Source organism: Plectropomus leopardus, chromosome 22 (genome assembly GCF_008729295.1).
Source record: "Plectropomus leopardus isolate mb chromosome 22, YSFRI_Pleo_2.0, whole genome shotgun sequence".
NCBI lineage: Eukaryota > Metazoa > Chordata > Actinopteri > Perciformes > Serranidae > Plectropomus > Plectropomus leopardus.
Genome location: NC_056484.1, coordinates 3,886,727 through 3,904,631, shown reverse-complemented (window position 1 = coordinate 3,904,631; position 17,905 = coordinate 3,886,727). Strand labels below are relative to the sequence as shown.

The window sequence follows — 17,905 nt, the reverse complement described above, 5'->3', positions numbered from 1 at the left end:
CTGTTAAACAGTTACCTTTCTTCTTCAAATATCATCTTTCTAAAGTATGACACATCTGAATTAGAAGTGTGTCCATGTTCTTTTGTCTCTGTCACTCTGTGTGGGTGGTAACTGGTGTGTCCAACACCATATTCACGAGATTAGTCATTTGTTATCTGCCACTGTGTTTGCTGAGTGTCTTTCAATCTCATGGCTACTTTTGGCTAATGATGGACTAATACCGGGCCTAACTGAAAGTGTGTCTCGTCACATTGTGTCACACCCGCAGTTATCCCTGGGATTTCCTTTCAACGACTCCTTAATTTATCAGCCGCCGCAACAGTTCCTTTTTTCTCACCTGAGGGATTACTTAACCAAGCGTCAGTGCACCCACATACATGTGTGACATCCCAACTGAAAACACTTCACAGGAAAGTGTGTGTGCAGCATGGACATGTTACATAATTCAGTTAAAACAAACAGAAAATCATCTGTCTAAGGAAGTTTTTCTAATGTAAAAGGGCTTCTCCAGAGCTTTTTGGGATGTGTTTGTGTGTGTAGCGGGGTACCTGCAACAGAGCGTGTTGTGTGAAATCCCCTCGGAGAGGAATGGCAGCTCCACACCCAGCCAGCGTGGGCCAGGGATTTGCATGGGCAGCGAGCCACACTGTCACTGATCCGCTTTTAATTGGGTGTGACGGTGAGAACTTTGGAGCCTGAGGGAGGAGGACGGGGTGGTGGTGTGAGTTGCTCCAGGATTGAAGGGGTTCGGGATCGTGCGTGTGGAGAAGTTAGTGTCATTTGAGGTCATTTGATAATCCAGTTCAACAAACATTCCATGTAATTTTGAGTTATTATTTTTCAAAGGTCAACGGTTGCAAATTTATTTCAGAACATCTATGAATGGTTTTTGATTCTCTTATTACATGAGGGGAATTTCCCTGTATGTTATGATCTTCTAGGACTTGTTAATCATCGTAAACATGTTTACATTTGGGAAAAAGTGCTCTTGTTTTTATTCAACTTTTAACAATGGCTGTAGGGATGGTAATGTCAGTTTGTTGTGTGGTATGTCAGTCTGTTTCTTTGGTCTGAGCTGAAATATCTCAACTTTTAGAAAGGTTGCCCTGAAATTTTGTACAGACTTTCATGGTACCCAGAGGAGGAATCCTACTGACTTTGGTGATCCCCTGACCTTTCCTTAATGAGGTTGACATTAATTGAAATTTGGTGCACACATTTCCGCTCCCCTCTGGATAATTTGCAAAAACTTTGATGATCTCTAGAAGCTCAGACATACATTCTGCATTGAAAGTCCACTGTGGTCACGCTGAGGCACACACATTCACAGGGTTTAACGACTTCTTTCTGCCGACATCCAGTGAGCATGAAACCAAGGTCTGGAGTAAATGTCTATCAAATATCCTACTTAAACTGTGGGGAGGCAGCAGTGGCAGGCTTGATAGTGTTTTGGACTGGACAGGAGTTTGAAACAAGAGTTTGGAGCATGTGCAGTTGGCACCTTTACAATCCATACAGTACGCACAGATACAAAAAATGGGCTGCATGTAGACGTAGTGCTCCATACTGGATGTTGAAATTCATGCAACTTTGACCAAAGTCGACCCTCGCAAACACGCAGAAACTATGAAACGCCCCTTAAAAGTCCCCCTAAACTTACTGTGTCCTTCTGTTTATGTCCCTTAAAATTTCTGACCTTTACTATACTGACTTGTATTTGTGCAAAGTTTGTCACTAGAGAGGTGTTGTCACATTCCTCTACAGAAAGGGGTGATGTCTGTGCACCTCCCTAAAATCTTAAATTCAAATGTTCACCGGGCAGCTAGGTCATATATGTCGCTAATTTGAAAGCCAGTCACTGTATATTACAGGAAACACATGTCAATAGGGGACCAGAATTTGACACAACACTAACAAAGACACCTTAAACCTCCAGTGCAGAGCGAACATATTAGAACAGAGAGCAGAATTAGCATTAACATAGTAAAAGTTTTCACAGCAAACATGGCAGTGCATGCAGTTTTTGGTTGTAAACTAGAACAATGTTAACACACTGTAGCATCATGGAAGATTTTATTTTATGTGTTCTAATGATTCACCAATGCAATAGCAAACCAGAATTTACACTGTCATCATTTGTTCTGTGCTGCAGCACTGCAGGGCATTTTTCTAGTATGTAACACTGTGTAGTCTCCCCCTGCAGAGCTGTCTCCTGGCTTGGCAGTGCTGACTGTGGGCTGTGACTCAGGGAATTTGGGCTCCCTGTCCCGCGTCCAGCTGCTCCTCCTTGACCGACTGGAGCCTGACATCCTGCCGAGTCCCTTCGATCAGGACGAGGAGCTCTCACTACAACACGACTGGTCTGATCTGAGGATGCAGTATGATCCAGGATTGACTCCAGCAGGTATGGAGGAATATATATATATATATATATATATATATATATATATATATATATATATGTGTATATATATGTATGTATTCATGTTGTTCAAAGAGAGGGCCCTAAATGCAACAATTCCACATTTGACAACTAATGATGACAACAAACTTCTCCATGCAGAACCAATATCCATTTTCTCAGTTAGACAAAAGTGAATTTCCAATTAATGAGAGAAACTGATGTTCCTGGAAATCTGAGGGCAAGCAACACACACATTTTAAAGCTGGGATTAATCATAATCCAACAAAAACATCCAGATACCATCAGCTTGATAATGCCAGGAGCCAAAAAGAGGAAGTTCAGTCTAGAAAGACAAACTTTTTTTCCTCTCTAACTAATGAAACCCCTTTTAGTCAAAGTATCTGTGATTTATTAGTGATCCTGAAAATCATCACTTGTGATTTATTTGAGTGTTTTAATGAAGTCGACTGTGACTGACAAGCAATCTCAGTTCACTGAGCGTAAACCTCCCACTCTGACAAATCTTTTTGACAGTTTGAATGAGATCGTTTGATAAGCAGAAACCGTCACTTTAATAACAGGGAGCAGTCAGACAGGTGTGTCCGTGTGTGTGTGTGTTTGTGGTGGTGTTAACACACATGGCAAAACAGTGGGGAAAAAACATAACAGTGTAGGTGTGTTTTCTCGGTCCGCGGCCGGCCTTGAGATTAAGTGATGCCTTTATGGCGTTAAGCGGCTTCCCTTTTAACAAGCTGTGATACCGCCTCTCATCTGCTCCCAGGCATGCCGCTGCGAGCTCTTAACTGCTTTTTCCCGAAGGTGTGGCAGCTCAGAGTGAAGGTTTGTAGGGATATCAGGATGTGCCATATTAATAAAGATCAAACCGCTGGAGTGGATCATTAACTGGGAAAGTCCGACTAAGATATCAGGAGACACTTAGAACCAAGCGTTGCATACATAACAGTGGATAAGAAACAGACGAGTGTTCAGAGAACTCATTCAGTCTCGCGCCAGTTGTTTATAGACTGATAACACGTCGCTGAGTGAGATAAAAACTGCAGACGTTTAAAGGTTCAGTTTAACCAAATTACGAAGGAATATTTCTCACTGAACTTTAGTGTTACACGGATAGTTTATTTTTCCAGGTTTTGAGATATTTGTCACTGAGATTTCTGCCTATGTTCCAATACAAAACACCCCAATTCTGTCATCAAAAAGGTGTGAAGGGAGGGAGGGAGGATGAAGGGCTCTGATGCTGTTCGACAATTCGACAAGTTGAGGCATACACACTTGAAAGCACCGATGGCAGCACATATTTGCTTAGTCACTTCGTTGAAAGCCAGTCAGGACGTTTACAGGATCTTAGAAAAAGTTGAGTTACTGTGCTAGTACGACTAAAAATGGACCATGTAAACATGTTTCTCTGACTAAATCGATTTTTTTTTTTTAAATCAGACTAACACACCCAGCTAATTATTGGAAGTCGAGCTATTCTGTCATGTAAAAACTTTAGTAGGACTTTAACTGGACTAGGTGGTCTGCGCATGCTCCTTGTTGCTGGGGTGCTGCAAAACGGATCACAATATATTTGAATATTTTCTCCTCTTAACCAACACAGCAGCTGATAGAGGTAGCAGTAAACCAGCAACTCCCTGCTCAGAATTCTGTTAAAGAAACTTTTTGTGTTTCAAACAAGTGCAACATCATGAAGGCTTTTGAGACAGAACTGCCCAAAACTTTACTAATTTTAATTTTATTGTTTCTTTTCTTTCTCCATAACTGTAGCTTTTTATGCTCCTATGAGTGTGTCATCTTTCAGAACAGATGTAAACCTTTGCTTTGGGATGAGACTTTGTGCGAATTAGTTTGTGCCTTTATGTGACTTTACCTTTACTTCAGATAATCCACAGACCTCACTGTGAATGGTTTGAAATGGTGTGAAAAGTCTGTGGATTATTATTCAGGGAAACAGACACAGGAAGAGGTATTGCTGTTCCAATAATCTTAATTTTATTGGCACGGCTGCAAATCTCAGAGGCTGATATCTCAAAACCTTTACATAAAAAGAAAAATCTATTTGCAGGTTTCTCTAGAGGTAATTGAGAAAATGTGTTTTTTAAAACTGATGAACCAGCAAAAGAGAAATATGATAACCACAATTGCTTTGTTTTTTGGCATTCATGCATCTGTGCCACTGACGTTTACAACCAGAGTAAATCTGTCTAAGTTTGCTGGAAGCTTGTCTTTCCTCTCCCTGTGTCTCCAGAACAATGTTTGCACCTGGCACGCTTCTGTAGACAGGTGCTCCTCTGGGTTTTGTTGCTCTATTTTTTGCCATTATTTGCTCAGAGGTTAAGAGCCATAATTGGAACTAATACACGACATTACTCATATCTGTGCACACACACTCAAGTACAAAAGAGAAGTGCGTGTAAGTGTGTGCCGGAGGCTAACACTTATGTACACACATGCACAGGCACACACGGCCGCCTGCCTGCAAACACACAATCGCTTCCTCTGCCTTCAGCTTGACGCTGTGTCTTGTGTGGTTTTGTCAGGTGTTCTGAGGCCCCTCACAGCTGGCAGCGTCTCTGAAAGGTGCGACTCCGCAGGGAAAGTCCAGGAGAACAAATCAGTGAGTGCCACTGCCTCTTGTGAAACTGCTTTTCACTCTCTACCCCCCTCCTCCGTTCATCTATCAGATTTCCTCCAAAAGCACCACTGCGTCTTGTCGTGAGCAAACACTAGACCTTCAGGAATCAACTCCTGTCAGACAATAACCCCGAACCTGGCGCACACAGTCACCCTCCTGCACAAAGACCCCCTTTTTACAAACTTGAACTGGCATGCATTTATAACTGTCATTCCAGCAAGACGAGCCAAATTGTTGTTGATAATTGAGACACAATAAAACAGAGGGCACGCGGCGTGCAGCAGGTGTGTGGTTAATCAGTCACGGGCTGCAGGAGGGGGGAGGCCTGACTGTACAGGAGCAGGCAGGCTTTTACACCAGCTCATTGCTCTGTCGCAGGGGGTACACTCGGCTAAACGCCCTGCACGGTGGGATTCTTTCAGAGGATGCACCAGCACTAGGATCAGACAGGGGTTGAGGGGTGAGGGGTCAGGGGGGGTAAACAGGGTTTGTGCATGCTGGGCTGCAGTGGAATGGACGCAGGTGCTCCACGTGATCTACGATTAATCTCCCCTTTATGACGAATGAGAGAGGGCCCCTGAAAAGCATGAATGAGACTCATAAGCCCCCTGCAATTATGCCAAACCACAATGACGAGCTGGAGTGCTCCGAGCAGGCTTCATACAGCCATTTGCATAATGCACCTCACTGAACCAAGTATCCACACACTGGATTATTTATAAAGAGGAGAAGCTGATAATAAACCAGTGGTATGTTTGGAGTGTGGAGGAGGGAAATCTGCTGGTTCTGGGTCAAGAATGTTTTTAATCACTGTAAATTCCCATTTGGACGTTTTCTTTCAGGGATTTCTCCAGTGTTCTGCAACAAAGAAACCCAGGACTGATATGATAAGATAAGATTATCCTTTATTAGTCCAACAATGGGGAAATTTGCATTGTTATAGCAGCTAAGTATGTACAAGATAAAGCAAAAAGAACAATATAAATAGTAACAATACAAGACACCAAACTCAGATAAAATGTATTAACTCCAGTCCCACATGGAAAAAACTGCACATTGTGATAAATTGCTCTTTAGTTTAAGTCCAGTTGGTGGGCAACAGGAAGGAAGAACCTGTGGAATTGGAAAGAAATAGTTTGACATTTTAGGAAATATTTAGGGCTCCCCCTATAAAGTTGGATATTCGAATCATTAGACCCCTCAGTCATTGAGATTGCTTCAAGTCGAGCAGTGTTTTTTTGTTTTTCGTCTGGTCAGTGTACTGAGCGGTGTACCTCCAGAGGTGTTTTGGTCCCCAGATTGTGCTGCGCAGTGAGTGCTCTTGACTTTCATCATACTCTTTGATACATGGAGCTGCAAACACACTGAAGCTGCACAGATGAAGAGTCACTGTAAGACTCTTTGATAACACTATAACATTAATATTAAACAGGCCCTCCAGAACCTTAGACAAGCCAAATAATATCTCCGCTCTGCAACTGATGGCTGACTAACTACATCACACTGTGGTTGAATTGTTACTAAAGGTTTATTCTGTCTCATGTGTCCTTGCAGGATCAGTCTGAAGGTTCCGAATCACCATCTTCATGGATCATAGACCAGAGTCCGTCATACAACATGTTCAAATCTGCTAACTCTCCCTGCGTGTCCAATCAAGGTACTGTATCTCCTAGAAAATCATTATTTCTCAGGTTCTGCTTGTGCTGCTATGACACCACCTTGCTGTAAAAACGGCGTTCTCTCTTAAGAGCCTATAACAACAATAGTTAATCAATAGAAAGAGCCCGTCTTCACCATTAGCTTCTGATCCGGTAAAAGCCCACTCAGTCCCTGTCAGCTCTGGTTTATGAGGAGCCATTGTCTCCTCACTGTCAGCGCTGTGTTTGGCGTTCCCTTGCCTCCGGTACACTTAAGCCCGCTAATCCTTGCGAGGGCCAGCTGGCTCGCGGTATCACCTTCACCTGTGTGGCTGGCTTGTGTACATTCATGAGTGATGGTTCATAGGCAGCGCTTACTGTACGGGCCACAAACACTGGAAAACACTGGAAAGCTGGCAGCGCAAGACAGGAGAAAGGTCCGCTGAGGTACCGCCACCACATGAAAGCCACCCTTGAGCTGATAGCTGACTCTTTTTTCTCCCATCTTCTTTTGACCACACCTGTCACACTCTAATCATGCTATTTTTTTCTCACTAGTGAATCTTTACCAGTATCAGTCATTGTTCTGTCACGCTAATGGGCCATGGTCTGGTGTGCTCCTAGAGGATGTTACGGAGTCATCTATCATATCAGAGCCTGATATGTCTGAGGGTCAAGATGCAGCTAACCGTTTAGACCAAAGTGCCACGGCTGCAAAGCTTAATTATTTTATTGCTCAGTTTTTGTGTTGTTTCTGATGAAATACACCTAAGAGTGAAGTCAGAATTAGAAATACTTTATTGATCCTCGGGGGGAAATTGTGATTCGTTACAGTCGCTCTGATACCATCATAGAGAATTATCGCAAGTAGAAATAAGTATCAACACAAGAATATAAAGATATAACATAGAAATACAATAAAAGTAAAAAAAAATAGTACTAATATGTGACTATTTAAATCATAATATCGATAATGTGCTGAGCGTGTTAAGTGTGTAAAATACAAAAACCGTGCCTCAATGCAATATATAAAACTAGTGTGTAAGATAAAAATATAAAAGTGTGTGCAAAGCTACAACAACAAACAAAATTTCAAACACATATCTAATAGGATCAGGTGATGACATGTTATATCCAAAAGGTCAGAGATCAACTGCAAAAACACTTTCCTGACTGTTATTAAAAGTCATAAATCAGGAACAGAAGGAGACACTTGATCCGAATTGGGGACACTAATCTTGGGTGCTGTGCTGATTTTACAGATCCTCTGTGCTGCCGGGGGGAAGATGTGTGAAAAATCCATGTTGTCAAAGACATGCATGTAAACTCTATCTGCAACTTGACCGTTGTGTGGATTTAATTGTAGTTGATACCTTTTTTTTTTTTAAAGTCCCCCAATTCTAATGAGGTGCAAAAGTACTAAAATGGTAAGAAAAACTCAATGTAGAAAAAGCAACGGATTCAGGAGGCTCCAATTCGTCTATGGCCCTGGAACATACAGACATTTATATAGACACTCGTTGACTCTTGCTGCTGTATAATATGTTAGGCGATTTTTTGTGTGACCCACCAATCTCATCCCTCCACGAGGGAATGAGTTTTATATGATTAGGGGCTTTTTATTTACAAAGAAAGATTGATTTATCAGCCTGTTAAATGTATACAGCCCAAATCTATTGTCAAAGCACACATTGTCTGAAATTTCCTTCAGCTTTAAAATGCAGCTTTTCTAGCTCCTTACACATTTTACCACCAGGTTTTCTCTGTTTAACTACCCAATAAGAATTAAGCAAACTGGAGTAATGAAAGAAGATGTCACCCAAAGGATCTCAGTGATGGCTTGTGTACTTTGACCTTTTAGAGGCCAAAGGCATGGTCACTCTGTGGGGGAGGGGGTCATCAGCAGGGCGTGGAGGGGTCACGCCTTAGGTCACACAGTCTGTAAAAGATGCCCAGTGTGTGGCATGTCTTTGTGTGGATAGGTGAGATTCAGTTACCCTGGAGGTGCGTGCAGTTCAACTTTTTGAATAGGGCTCCCGAGTAATGGAGGGAATGACCCCATTATGACTCAGTGTCTATGAGACAGTTAAGAAAATTGGCTCGAGACACCATTTGCTTCTGGAATAGTTGGATCAGTTCACACAACCAACCTAGATTTAGGGAAGATATATCCACTTTCACTTTTATTCCACTCATGGAAACAAGACAGTTGAAAATCAGACCAGTGAGGAAGAAAATCTTATTTTACCAGCCCCTTTCTCAAAAATAAATCAACTAACAGAAATTGATGGTCTGTTTGTCAGTTACTCAGCAGCCAATCCTTACAGAAAAATAAGAGAGAAAAAAAAAATCAAAAGCCATACACAGCAACTCACCATTAATTATATTAATTATATACAACTTCATATTGTCTAATTTTCTTCTTATACATTTTATTGAACTGAAGGATATTGATATTACCCTTTAGAGTTAAGGAATTCCACAGTTTGTGTATACTGATAGTGTGGAAATATTAAGTATTTGTGTTAAAATTATGATTCAGAAAATGAATCTGCTGAATTCTTACACAACAACATAGTTAGACAGAGAGCACAATAAAAGGCAAAATGAAAAGGAACCAAAAATCAAGCATATATGGAATTCAAACTTCCATCCATCCATGCAAATACATATACACACATGTACATATGCATACATACATCCATATTCACATACATTCACATATTTAAGAAAATAATTGATTAGGTTAAAAGAAAAATAAAAAGCTAATGAAATAATAAAAAAAGAACAAATATAATATAAAAGAAAATAAATACATATAAATATATTTGTACCTATAAAAGGTAAAAAATGAAATAATATTTTTTAAAAAAAGAGGATAATAGAATCTGCTTTTATTGAATCATAGAACAGGGATGTATGGAACAATGAGGCAAAATATAGATCAAGCATATATGGAATTCACACTTCCATCCTTCCTCTCATCCATCCATTTTTATCAGCTTATTTGGGCCATGTCGCAGGGACAGCAGGCTGAACAAGGTACTCCAGATGTCCCTCTCTCCAGCAACACTTTATGTCTTATTTTCCCAGGCTAGATGAGACACATAACATACAATCCAGTGTGTTCTGGGTCTGCCCCGAGGCCTCCTACTAGTTGAATGTGCCTGAAAAACCTCAAATGGGAGATGCCAAGCTGCACCAAGACATCCTCATTAGTGTAAGATATAGCGCAAGCTCCTGTGTATCCATAATTTTTCACAATGCAGCTTAATATTGTTAGAAATTAAAATGATTTTTTGATTGCGAGCTGTCCAGCATCATGCAATGGTTTTGTTGGGCGAATGATGCACATTATAATGAGCAAACTGATGTGTAAAAACAGTGAAATAGCTTTACAAGTTTTTTTTTTTTAATTCAATAATAAGCTATTTTTCTAATGCCAGTTCCATATCAATGAATTGTCCACCCAGTCCATAATGGTTGAGCAATTCAGAGATTAAATTGAAGCCAGAAATGAGCTTCGATGAGATGCTGCTGCTCCCCAGTGAGGCTCATGTTAAGACCTTTGTCCGTTTGTGCTCATCAGGAATTCATAGGTGGAATAATCCCTCAGCTCATAATTGTTTCATGACTGTCTCCCCGCTGCCCCGGTCACTCTGCGCTCACTCTCTGTGTTTAGCATTCAGCTGCTACTAAAGATGTGAGCGTCCAAATGAATGTAGCGATGTGCAGGGCCACAAAGAGCACTAATCTGAACTGACCCTGGCGGATTGTTCCGGAAAGCTGAGGAAGCTACGGGACAGATTAGCTTCCAGAAAGACAGAGATGGTGCAAGCAGAGATTAGTCGTGTACTAAGCAAGGATCGTTTCCCCCCCAGAGGACCACACACTGACAGTGTAGCCATGTCACCATTGTCTCTAAGCCACCGCTGCTGTGGACTCGTTGGCTATTGTCTCTGAAATCCTCCAGCGCTTCCCCAAAAACCTGGACTCAAGCCCTTTGATTGGCACTTGTCAGGGCTGATAGAGAGGGGTGACGTGTTGGGAAAGGCTTCGATAAAGGCGCCTGAAAGGAAAATCCCCTCCCCATGAATAATAAATTGGCAAGGATTTTCCTTTTTACTCCACCCTGCTCCTATTCGGCCATTCTTAGAGCAGATAGAGGAGTGAAGGCTTTGGGTGGCATCAGTGAATAGCCTCGGCACATTGATTGTCTCGCTGATGCTCATCCCTTTCTCAAACATGCAAAGAAAGAGATACAAGTCCAACCTTCTTGCCTCTGCCTGCTGCGCTGGATGGTAAAGGGCAGGCAGTGTGTGTGTGTGTGTCGGAGAGAGTCAGGCGAAGGGTGGGCGGCGTATGTGTGTGTGTGTGTGTGTGTGTGTTTATTGTCTTCTGTGGCCTTTTCGAGATCAGCTAGGGGATTTGACTCGGCTGCTCGCAGCCAAATCCAACTATCTGCTGTGTTCAGATGCTGCGGTTGGTATGGTAACCTGCTCTGTGTGTTTTAGATGGGCTCTTGTTTCCAGCTTGAACTGACCAGTAATCACTGCTGTGCATTCATGGATTAGGCCGTGTTTGAGGTTAGGAGCGTTTCAAAAGGAAATCCTGAATAATTTTAGTTGTGGATTCACAGTGTTTTAAAGATTGTACAGATAGAAACAGTCTGGACTCATAGATTTAACCAGTGCTGAAATTACTGGTCACAGTGTTTAGTTGATCATCAGAAAATTGATTATCAGCTAACTTTGTCTTTGAAAAATCATCTTTTTACCAAGGAAAAACTCCAAACATTTGATGTAATATGCTTCTGAAACTTGGGATTTTGTTGCCTTTTTTCCCTTTAACATCTCTGCAAAATTCCCTCGATCAGACAAACCAAGCACTTTGAAGATGTTACCATGGTGCAGCGGCTCTTAAAGCACCACAACTAATGTCTAGTTCACACTACACAACTTTAGTCCTGATTTTTGCTGACAGTTTTTGGAGCTCCCTAACAAAAGGCCCAGATCAATCAATCACAGGTCAATCTAAAATGAAAAAAGCAAGTTTTATTATATTCTAATTTTGTATGCATTTAAAGGGAAAGTTTTTGATTTTTGAAAGTTATTATCTTGACATCACATTCATCATGATGTCACATTTGCTTCATGTTGCATATGAAAAATCACACGACGTGATGAATTCTGCACTCTAAAGATGAAAACATTTCTCATCTGGTCGTCTGTTTTGGTGACATTGAGACTTCAGCGGGACGAGGAGGCTGATGGGAGCGGGTGATTGTGTGCAGTGTGGTGGAAGACGGCCTGTCAAATGAGACATGGCTCCATCGATCTGTGCCGCTGACCTCTGAGCTCTCACTGACGGGATAAATGAATCCATGCTGCCATGTTTGGAAGGCTCGATGAATCTGCTGCCTGTCAGCTACTCCACTGGTCAAGCTTTCCCCCCCTAATGAATAGAACTGTCTCTACATGTATCACATTTGAATTATCGCTCATGCGGTAACACAAGTAACACTCTCGTCTGCAAAAGTAGCAGGAAGAAAAGAGTCCAAAACTCTAATGGAAACTGTTGCAGACGACAATCGGAGCTCTCCTTAAGCTCAAGTCTGCATTGATGGAGCTCTTTGTCTCTGCGCTGCCACACCAAGAAGTGTATTCTGCAGACTTTATTTTCAGAGATAATGGGGCTCTTAATTGGCTGGTCAGTAACAAAATGGACGGCTGTTTAGTTTCAGGGAGGGCGTCCACTCCTTAGTGAGACACTGAAAGGACTGAAGGGAGACACGACCGTGGCATTTAGCAGAACAATGTGATGAGAATTAGCGTTTATTAAAGGAACTAAAATGGGTTTTAGTGCTTTTTACAAAGTGGCTACATCCACATAGACGACCTTGAAGACAGATGATGATTACCATCTTTATTTTCAAAAAAATACCCACATACTGAGCAAAAGAGTGCAAAATGCAAGACATTTTTAATGTATTTTATGTTGTATTTCTCTGCTCCAGGCTCCAGCACAGATGAAGGGGGCCCCACTGAAGAGGAGGCCAATTATCCAGGATGGAGGGACCATGTCGAGTCCTCAGCTGGAGGAAGGAGGCCCGGGAGTGACAGAACTGCAGAGAAGGACAGAGAGATGGAGGAGAGAAAAACGAAGGTGCTGAACCTGCTTTCCAAACTGCAGGACGACACGCCTCATCAGCCGAGTAACAGCAAAGGTTGCTCCAACTTCGATGACTGTGAGTTTATTATCCAACTAACTTAATTACCTAACGTAGGGCTTTAAGTTTTCTGACTCGCACATTGCCCTGGTGCTACAGAATGTAGAAGTTTTTGTAGCCCAGGCCAAAAAATTGTAGCATTAATGTAAAAGTATCAGATAGGTCCAGAAAAAAAGAGAGATGACTGGTTGCTGTGTAGGCTATGATCAAACAGAGGTGAAGAACCTGTATCAGTGCTCATGGGAAATGAGAACCAACAGGATAAAGAGGAAGGAAATCCAGGCACACATGAAAAACGAGGAGGAATTATATTAAAAAGACTTCATCATAATGGTTATATCATTAAAAAAAAGCCAACATGTATTGACCACTGCTGATCTTTGTCAGGGCTTTAAAAACATAAACAATACAGGCATGGCCCCGCCTATATAGCGGTAGGAACCAATAGGAAGCATCACGTGACCCAGATGATGAAATGAAGTTAAAACAGAAATATATCATAATAACAAACTATATTAACAAAACAAAGAGAAAATTATATATAAGTATTTATAATAAACTGACTTCTCTTTAATTAAGTTTTTGTTTTCTCTCCCCAGCTTGTTTTTAACGTTTTTGGAGTGCCTGGATTTCCCTCTTGTTTACCAAATAAGTCCATTATAGTCTGACATGATTCAAATTTCATTTTGGGGCCAGTCTAAAGACCATTTTTCCACGACTGTTCAAAAGACACATACGCTTATATCGCACTGTTCAGCCCGGTTTGATGCCAAAAACAAAATTGTCTGCAACTTTAACCCTGATCCTATTTTGCTGTCGTTTTCCATCATACATACCTTCACTAAAAACCATATTAGTTTCCTCTCAAACAACTTTCATACACCTCCAAAGCAATAACATAAAACACAAAAAGAAGTTACCACAAGGAAGGACTGGAAAGTAAGCTATTATGCGCTAAAAATTAAGAGACAAGCTAAGATAATCCCTGACATTGACATGTAGAAGATGACATACATTGCAGTCTTCTTTCCTGTGGCTGTCCTCATTACTCTCATTCAGTACTGGACCAATTCCATGAACTTGTATTTCTATTAGTCATTTGGACACAATGAGAAAATTGGTTTAAAAGTTACACTTTAAGGCTCAACTGGAAGCTGTGCACAAGTCAAAACAAGGTGACCTGCAGGAAGCAGCTGGGAAGATTTTTATCAGAATGAATCTTTATTATAAACAGATATAAGACAATATCCTGATTGAAAAGTGTTATACTCAACTGTTTAAAATCAACTCATCAATGTTTGAAGGCTGAATCTGTCTCTGCTCGCCAACTCTCTTCTTTACCTTCCTGCTCACACAATAGACCATCCATGCAATAACACAAACACCTGACGCATTTACCAACACTCCTCTCGACTCTAAAAATGTCCCCTCAATTACGGCACTTGATTTTTTTTTAGAATTGCCTTTTTTGCAAACAGGAGTTTAGCCAGGAGTTCTCCAGTTTCCCTCAAGTGCCTAATTTCTGGCATCCAAGCCTTTGTGAGAGCGCTAGGGCCGGTGGGTCCGACAATAAGCATCCACACCTAAGGTCAAGGCTGAGGGGCCGGCCCTCTGCAGAGGTCAGGCGGGTCAGAGTTCTCCCGTGAGTGCTGGCACCCATGAATGGGACTGATTGGACAGGTTTGTTCAGACGGTAATCAAGCAGGATGAAGAACCCTGCAGCTGGCCTCACTATTCTGCAGCAAGGTTATTACTAATGGAAGCTTTTGTTGTGTTACAGGAGTGTGGACTTTGGTGTGTGTGTGTGTGTGTGTGTCCTTGTATTTGTGCAAAAAAATAGGTTGAGTGTCACATATACATATATGACGGCTTTAATGATGTCAGGTTTTGGTTGTCCTTGTTTCCTTAAGAGACGTCTGTCAGGCTGCAGCTTTGGTTTAGAGTTTGAAGATGATGATAAAGCTATCAGCAGTGGCTCAGTGAGCAATATCTCAACAACTATCAGCTGGATTGGCATGAAATTTGCTGCGATTTTTTTATGTTCCTCGGAGGATGAATCACAAGGACTGTGGTTATTTCCTGAGCGCTACCATGAAGTTAACTTTTGTGGTTTTCAGTGAAATATCTCAGTGCCTGTTGGGTTTGTTGTTGTAAAATTTAGTCCAGACATTTATATTCTCCCCAGGATGAAATATAATAACTTTGGTGGCCATCTGACTTTTCCTCTACACCCGTCATTAGCCACAGCTACACTCTGTGTTAATGGCTAACCAGTACACTAAACTAGCACAGTTACCTTGTTGAACATTACTTATTATGTTATTTATACTCTTCTTTGTGGCCATATTAGCTTACTTGTGGGGAAAGAAAGACCGCTATTAGGTCTGTTTAAGGATATGATTTGTACACAAAAGTAATGCATTCACTCAGTAAAACATTTGTCCTGTTTTTTGTGAATTAAGACAATTATCTCAGAATGCTGAAAAATTTTGCAATTTTTTTTTCTTTTTTTTGCTGTGTAATTTTTGAATTCATTATTCCAATATAATAATATTGTGAATTCAGAAAAACAGAGCAGAATTTTTATTTTTGAAGTGAATGCATTACACGTCAGTAGTTTTGGCCTGGGGATATATTGTTTTTTTATTGTTAGTTGCCACTACCATTCTCTTCATCATAAGATCATTTTACTTTGTGTTTTAAATTGATAGATTCAATCATTTAGTGTGAATTTTTCACAGGAAGTACATTGCACATTAATCACAAAACACAGTTGCTGAAATACTTGCAAGTGTTTCCTGAAAGTAACAGTGTGATTACATCAATATTGATAACTTTTGTCTGTCGTTTATAATCAGATACTATAAAATGATATATAAAGATATGTTTTTTCCGTTTCACACAGCATTTTCTTCTGTTTATCAATTAAAAACATTTGCTGTTAAGGTTAATTAATAATTACGTTCAGGTTAGATTTAGGTTTAAAGGACATTTAATGAAGTTCCTCATTATACTGGATGTATGATGATGTGTCAGTGTGTGTGCGTGTGTGTCTGAGGTATTCATTAGAGAAGTACACACTCTGACTGTCCTCGCTGTGCTTGTGTTTATGGGTGTGGTGTGTTTACAAAGTGTGTCCTGATACAATCTGTCATTTTTCACTCCTGAATATTCACCAGGGTCCTTTTGTTTTGTCCTGTGTGTGTCCTTGCACATACACACACCTTTAGTTTTTGTGCACACAAAAGTGTGTGTGTGTATGTGTGTGCGTGTTGACTACCTCTTGTCCAGACACTTGTAACTGTGGCTCCTCATTAGGCTCTGAAAAGGCCTAACTGGTCATAATTGTCTCTTTTCGGTCCAACGTTGACCACTTGCCAAAGGATTCCCAAAATAGAGCATGTGCGCGCACACACACACACACACACACACACACACACACACACACACGCACACACCCCCACACACACCCCAATAACTTTTTGTACTCTGCCACCGTTCATCCATTCAACTCTGTGACCCTCCAAGTAGTCATCATCAGTCAGCAGTCGCTACCATGTGGCAGCATGGTTTAATTCTTTTTTTTAAATTTCAAGTTTTTGTTTTTTCTTTTAGACAAAATAGTAACAATACAAAATGAGGAAGACAACAGTGAACACAGGCCAGTTAACAAGATTTCATTAGTGAATAAGAAAACAAGGTTATGCAGTGTCATGTTAAAAAATAAAAATAAAAAAGGAACAGTTAAATTGCATGAAGAAACATTGCCATTGAAGATACTGATGATAAACAATTTATACATGCTTTTCTTCTGGACTCCAAAGGCCAGTTTTGCCTCATAGACCTTTAATATGTGCCTGTGGTGAACAGATTGTAAGTGCGTTGAGTACACAGTGACACTGATGTCAAGTAGCGGTGGTCTCCTTTGTGTTTCCACACAGCGGCAGCAAGTGCCTGTTAACCAGCGGCCGAGTGCGATGTGAGGGACTCTGTGGGCCCAGGTCTCTGATGAATGTGAGTGTTGATAGGGAACACCTGGCGGCCTTGAGGCCAGCCTCGCTTTGACCCCGCCCACCACCACCAGGAGTCTATATTACTGTCCTCTAGCAGTGGGCGGGGATGGGGCCTAATTGTTGTTTTCAAACAGTGAAGAAAAATACGGCTGATCGAATGAACAAGAAAGACCAGTCGCTTAAAAGAGATGAAGGGAGGTTACGGGCAGCAGTGTGAGGTGTTTGTGAATGTGTGCAGGGGTGGGGGATGTCTCATAGTGCGTGTTTGGGTACAGTGCCTTTATGTAACCCCTGTTTGCTCAGCCTTTGGTCTGGAATACCTCTATGTATTTACCATCAGTCCAGAATGACTGGGCAAACAAACAGCTCGCCCATTGATGAGCGGCAGCGTGGAATATGCCCGCTGTATTCATGACAGAGAAAAAGAGAAGGGGTAGAGGGAGAGAGAGCAAAGTAAATCTGTCAAAGAGTCTATTATACGGTGTCCAAACAGAGAGCGCCCTCCACAATGGCCTTATTAATGGCACAATGTCAAGGAGCGGCAGGGCAATAATAGCAGATGATTTTGCTTTGTGAGGTTATCGCTGGAGATCTCATATTGCAATACAGCAGATGATTTGGTATCTGGGGGCATATCAGTGCGGATCTGCGGCAGGAGCTGATTGGGCGTAGGCGTGTGTGCTTGTGTGCGACACGCTGCGAGTGTAAGTTTGTGGTTTGTGGTGAGGCCGATGGCGTGCAGCCAGAGACAGGAGTGTGGCCACTACGTGTGTCTTTGTTTGTTTTCCTAGCAGAGCACAAACCCCCCCCTTTCAACACACTCACACACAAACACACACACACACACACACTCCTCAATCTTTTTGGAGAAAGTGAGGGGGAGGAGTTGTGCGCTCATGGAGCGACAACAACAGCGTCTGCAGTAGAATGCTGCCAAATACTGTCACCCTCTTTTACATTGTAGTACCC

General features: G+C 41.5%; 1 protein-coding gene across 1 annotated transcript in view; it reads left to right on the top strand.

The window, feature by feature from the left end:
• LOC121961685 (histone-lysine N-methyltransferase 2B) overlaps positions 1 to 16,906 on the top strand; it is a 38,117-nt gene extending 21,211 nt beyond the window's left edge. Inside the window, exons 7-11 of the mRNA XM_042511751.1 lie at positions 2,204 to 2,404; positions 4,963 to 5,039; positions 6,612 to 6,714; positions 12,711 to 12,941; positions 16,794 to 16,906. Coding sequence (XP_042367685.1) covers positions 2,204 to 2,404; positions 4,963 to 5,039; positions 6,612 to 6,714; positions 12,711 to 12,941; positions 16,794 to 16,906 — 725 coding nt within the window. The remainder of the gene's footprint in view (positions 1 to 2,203; positions 2,405 to 4,962; positions 5,040 to 6,611; positions 6,715 to 12,710; positions 12,942 to 16,793) is intronic.
• Positions 16,907 to 17,905: the final 999 nt, after the last annotated feature.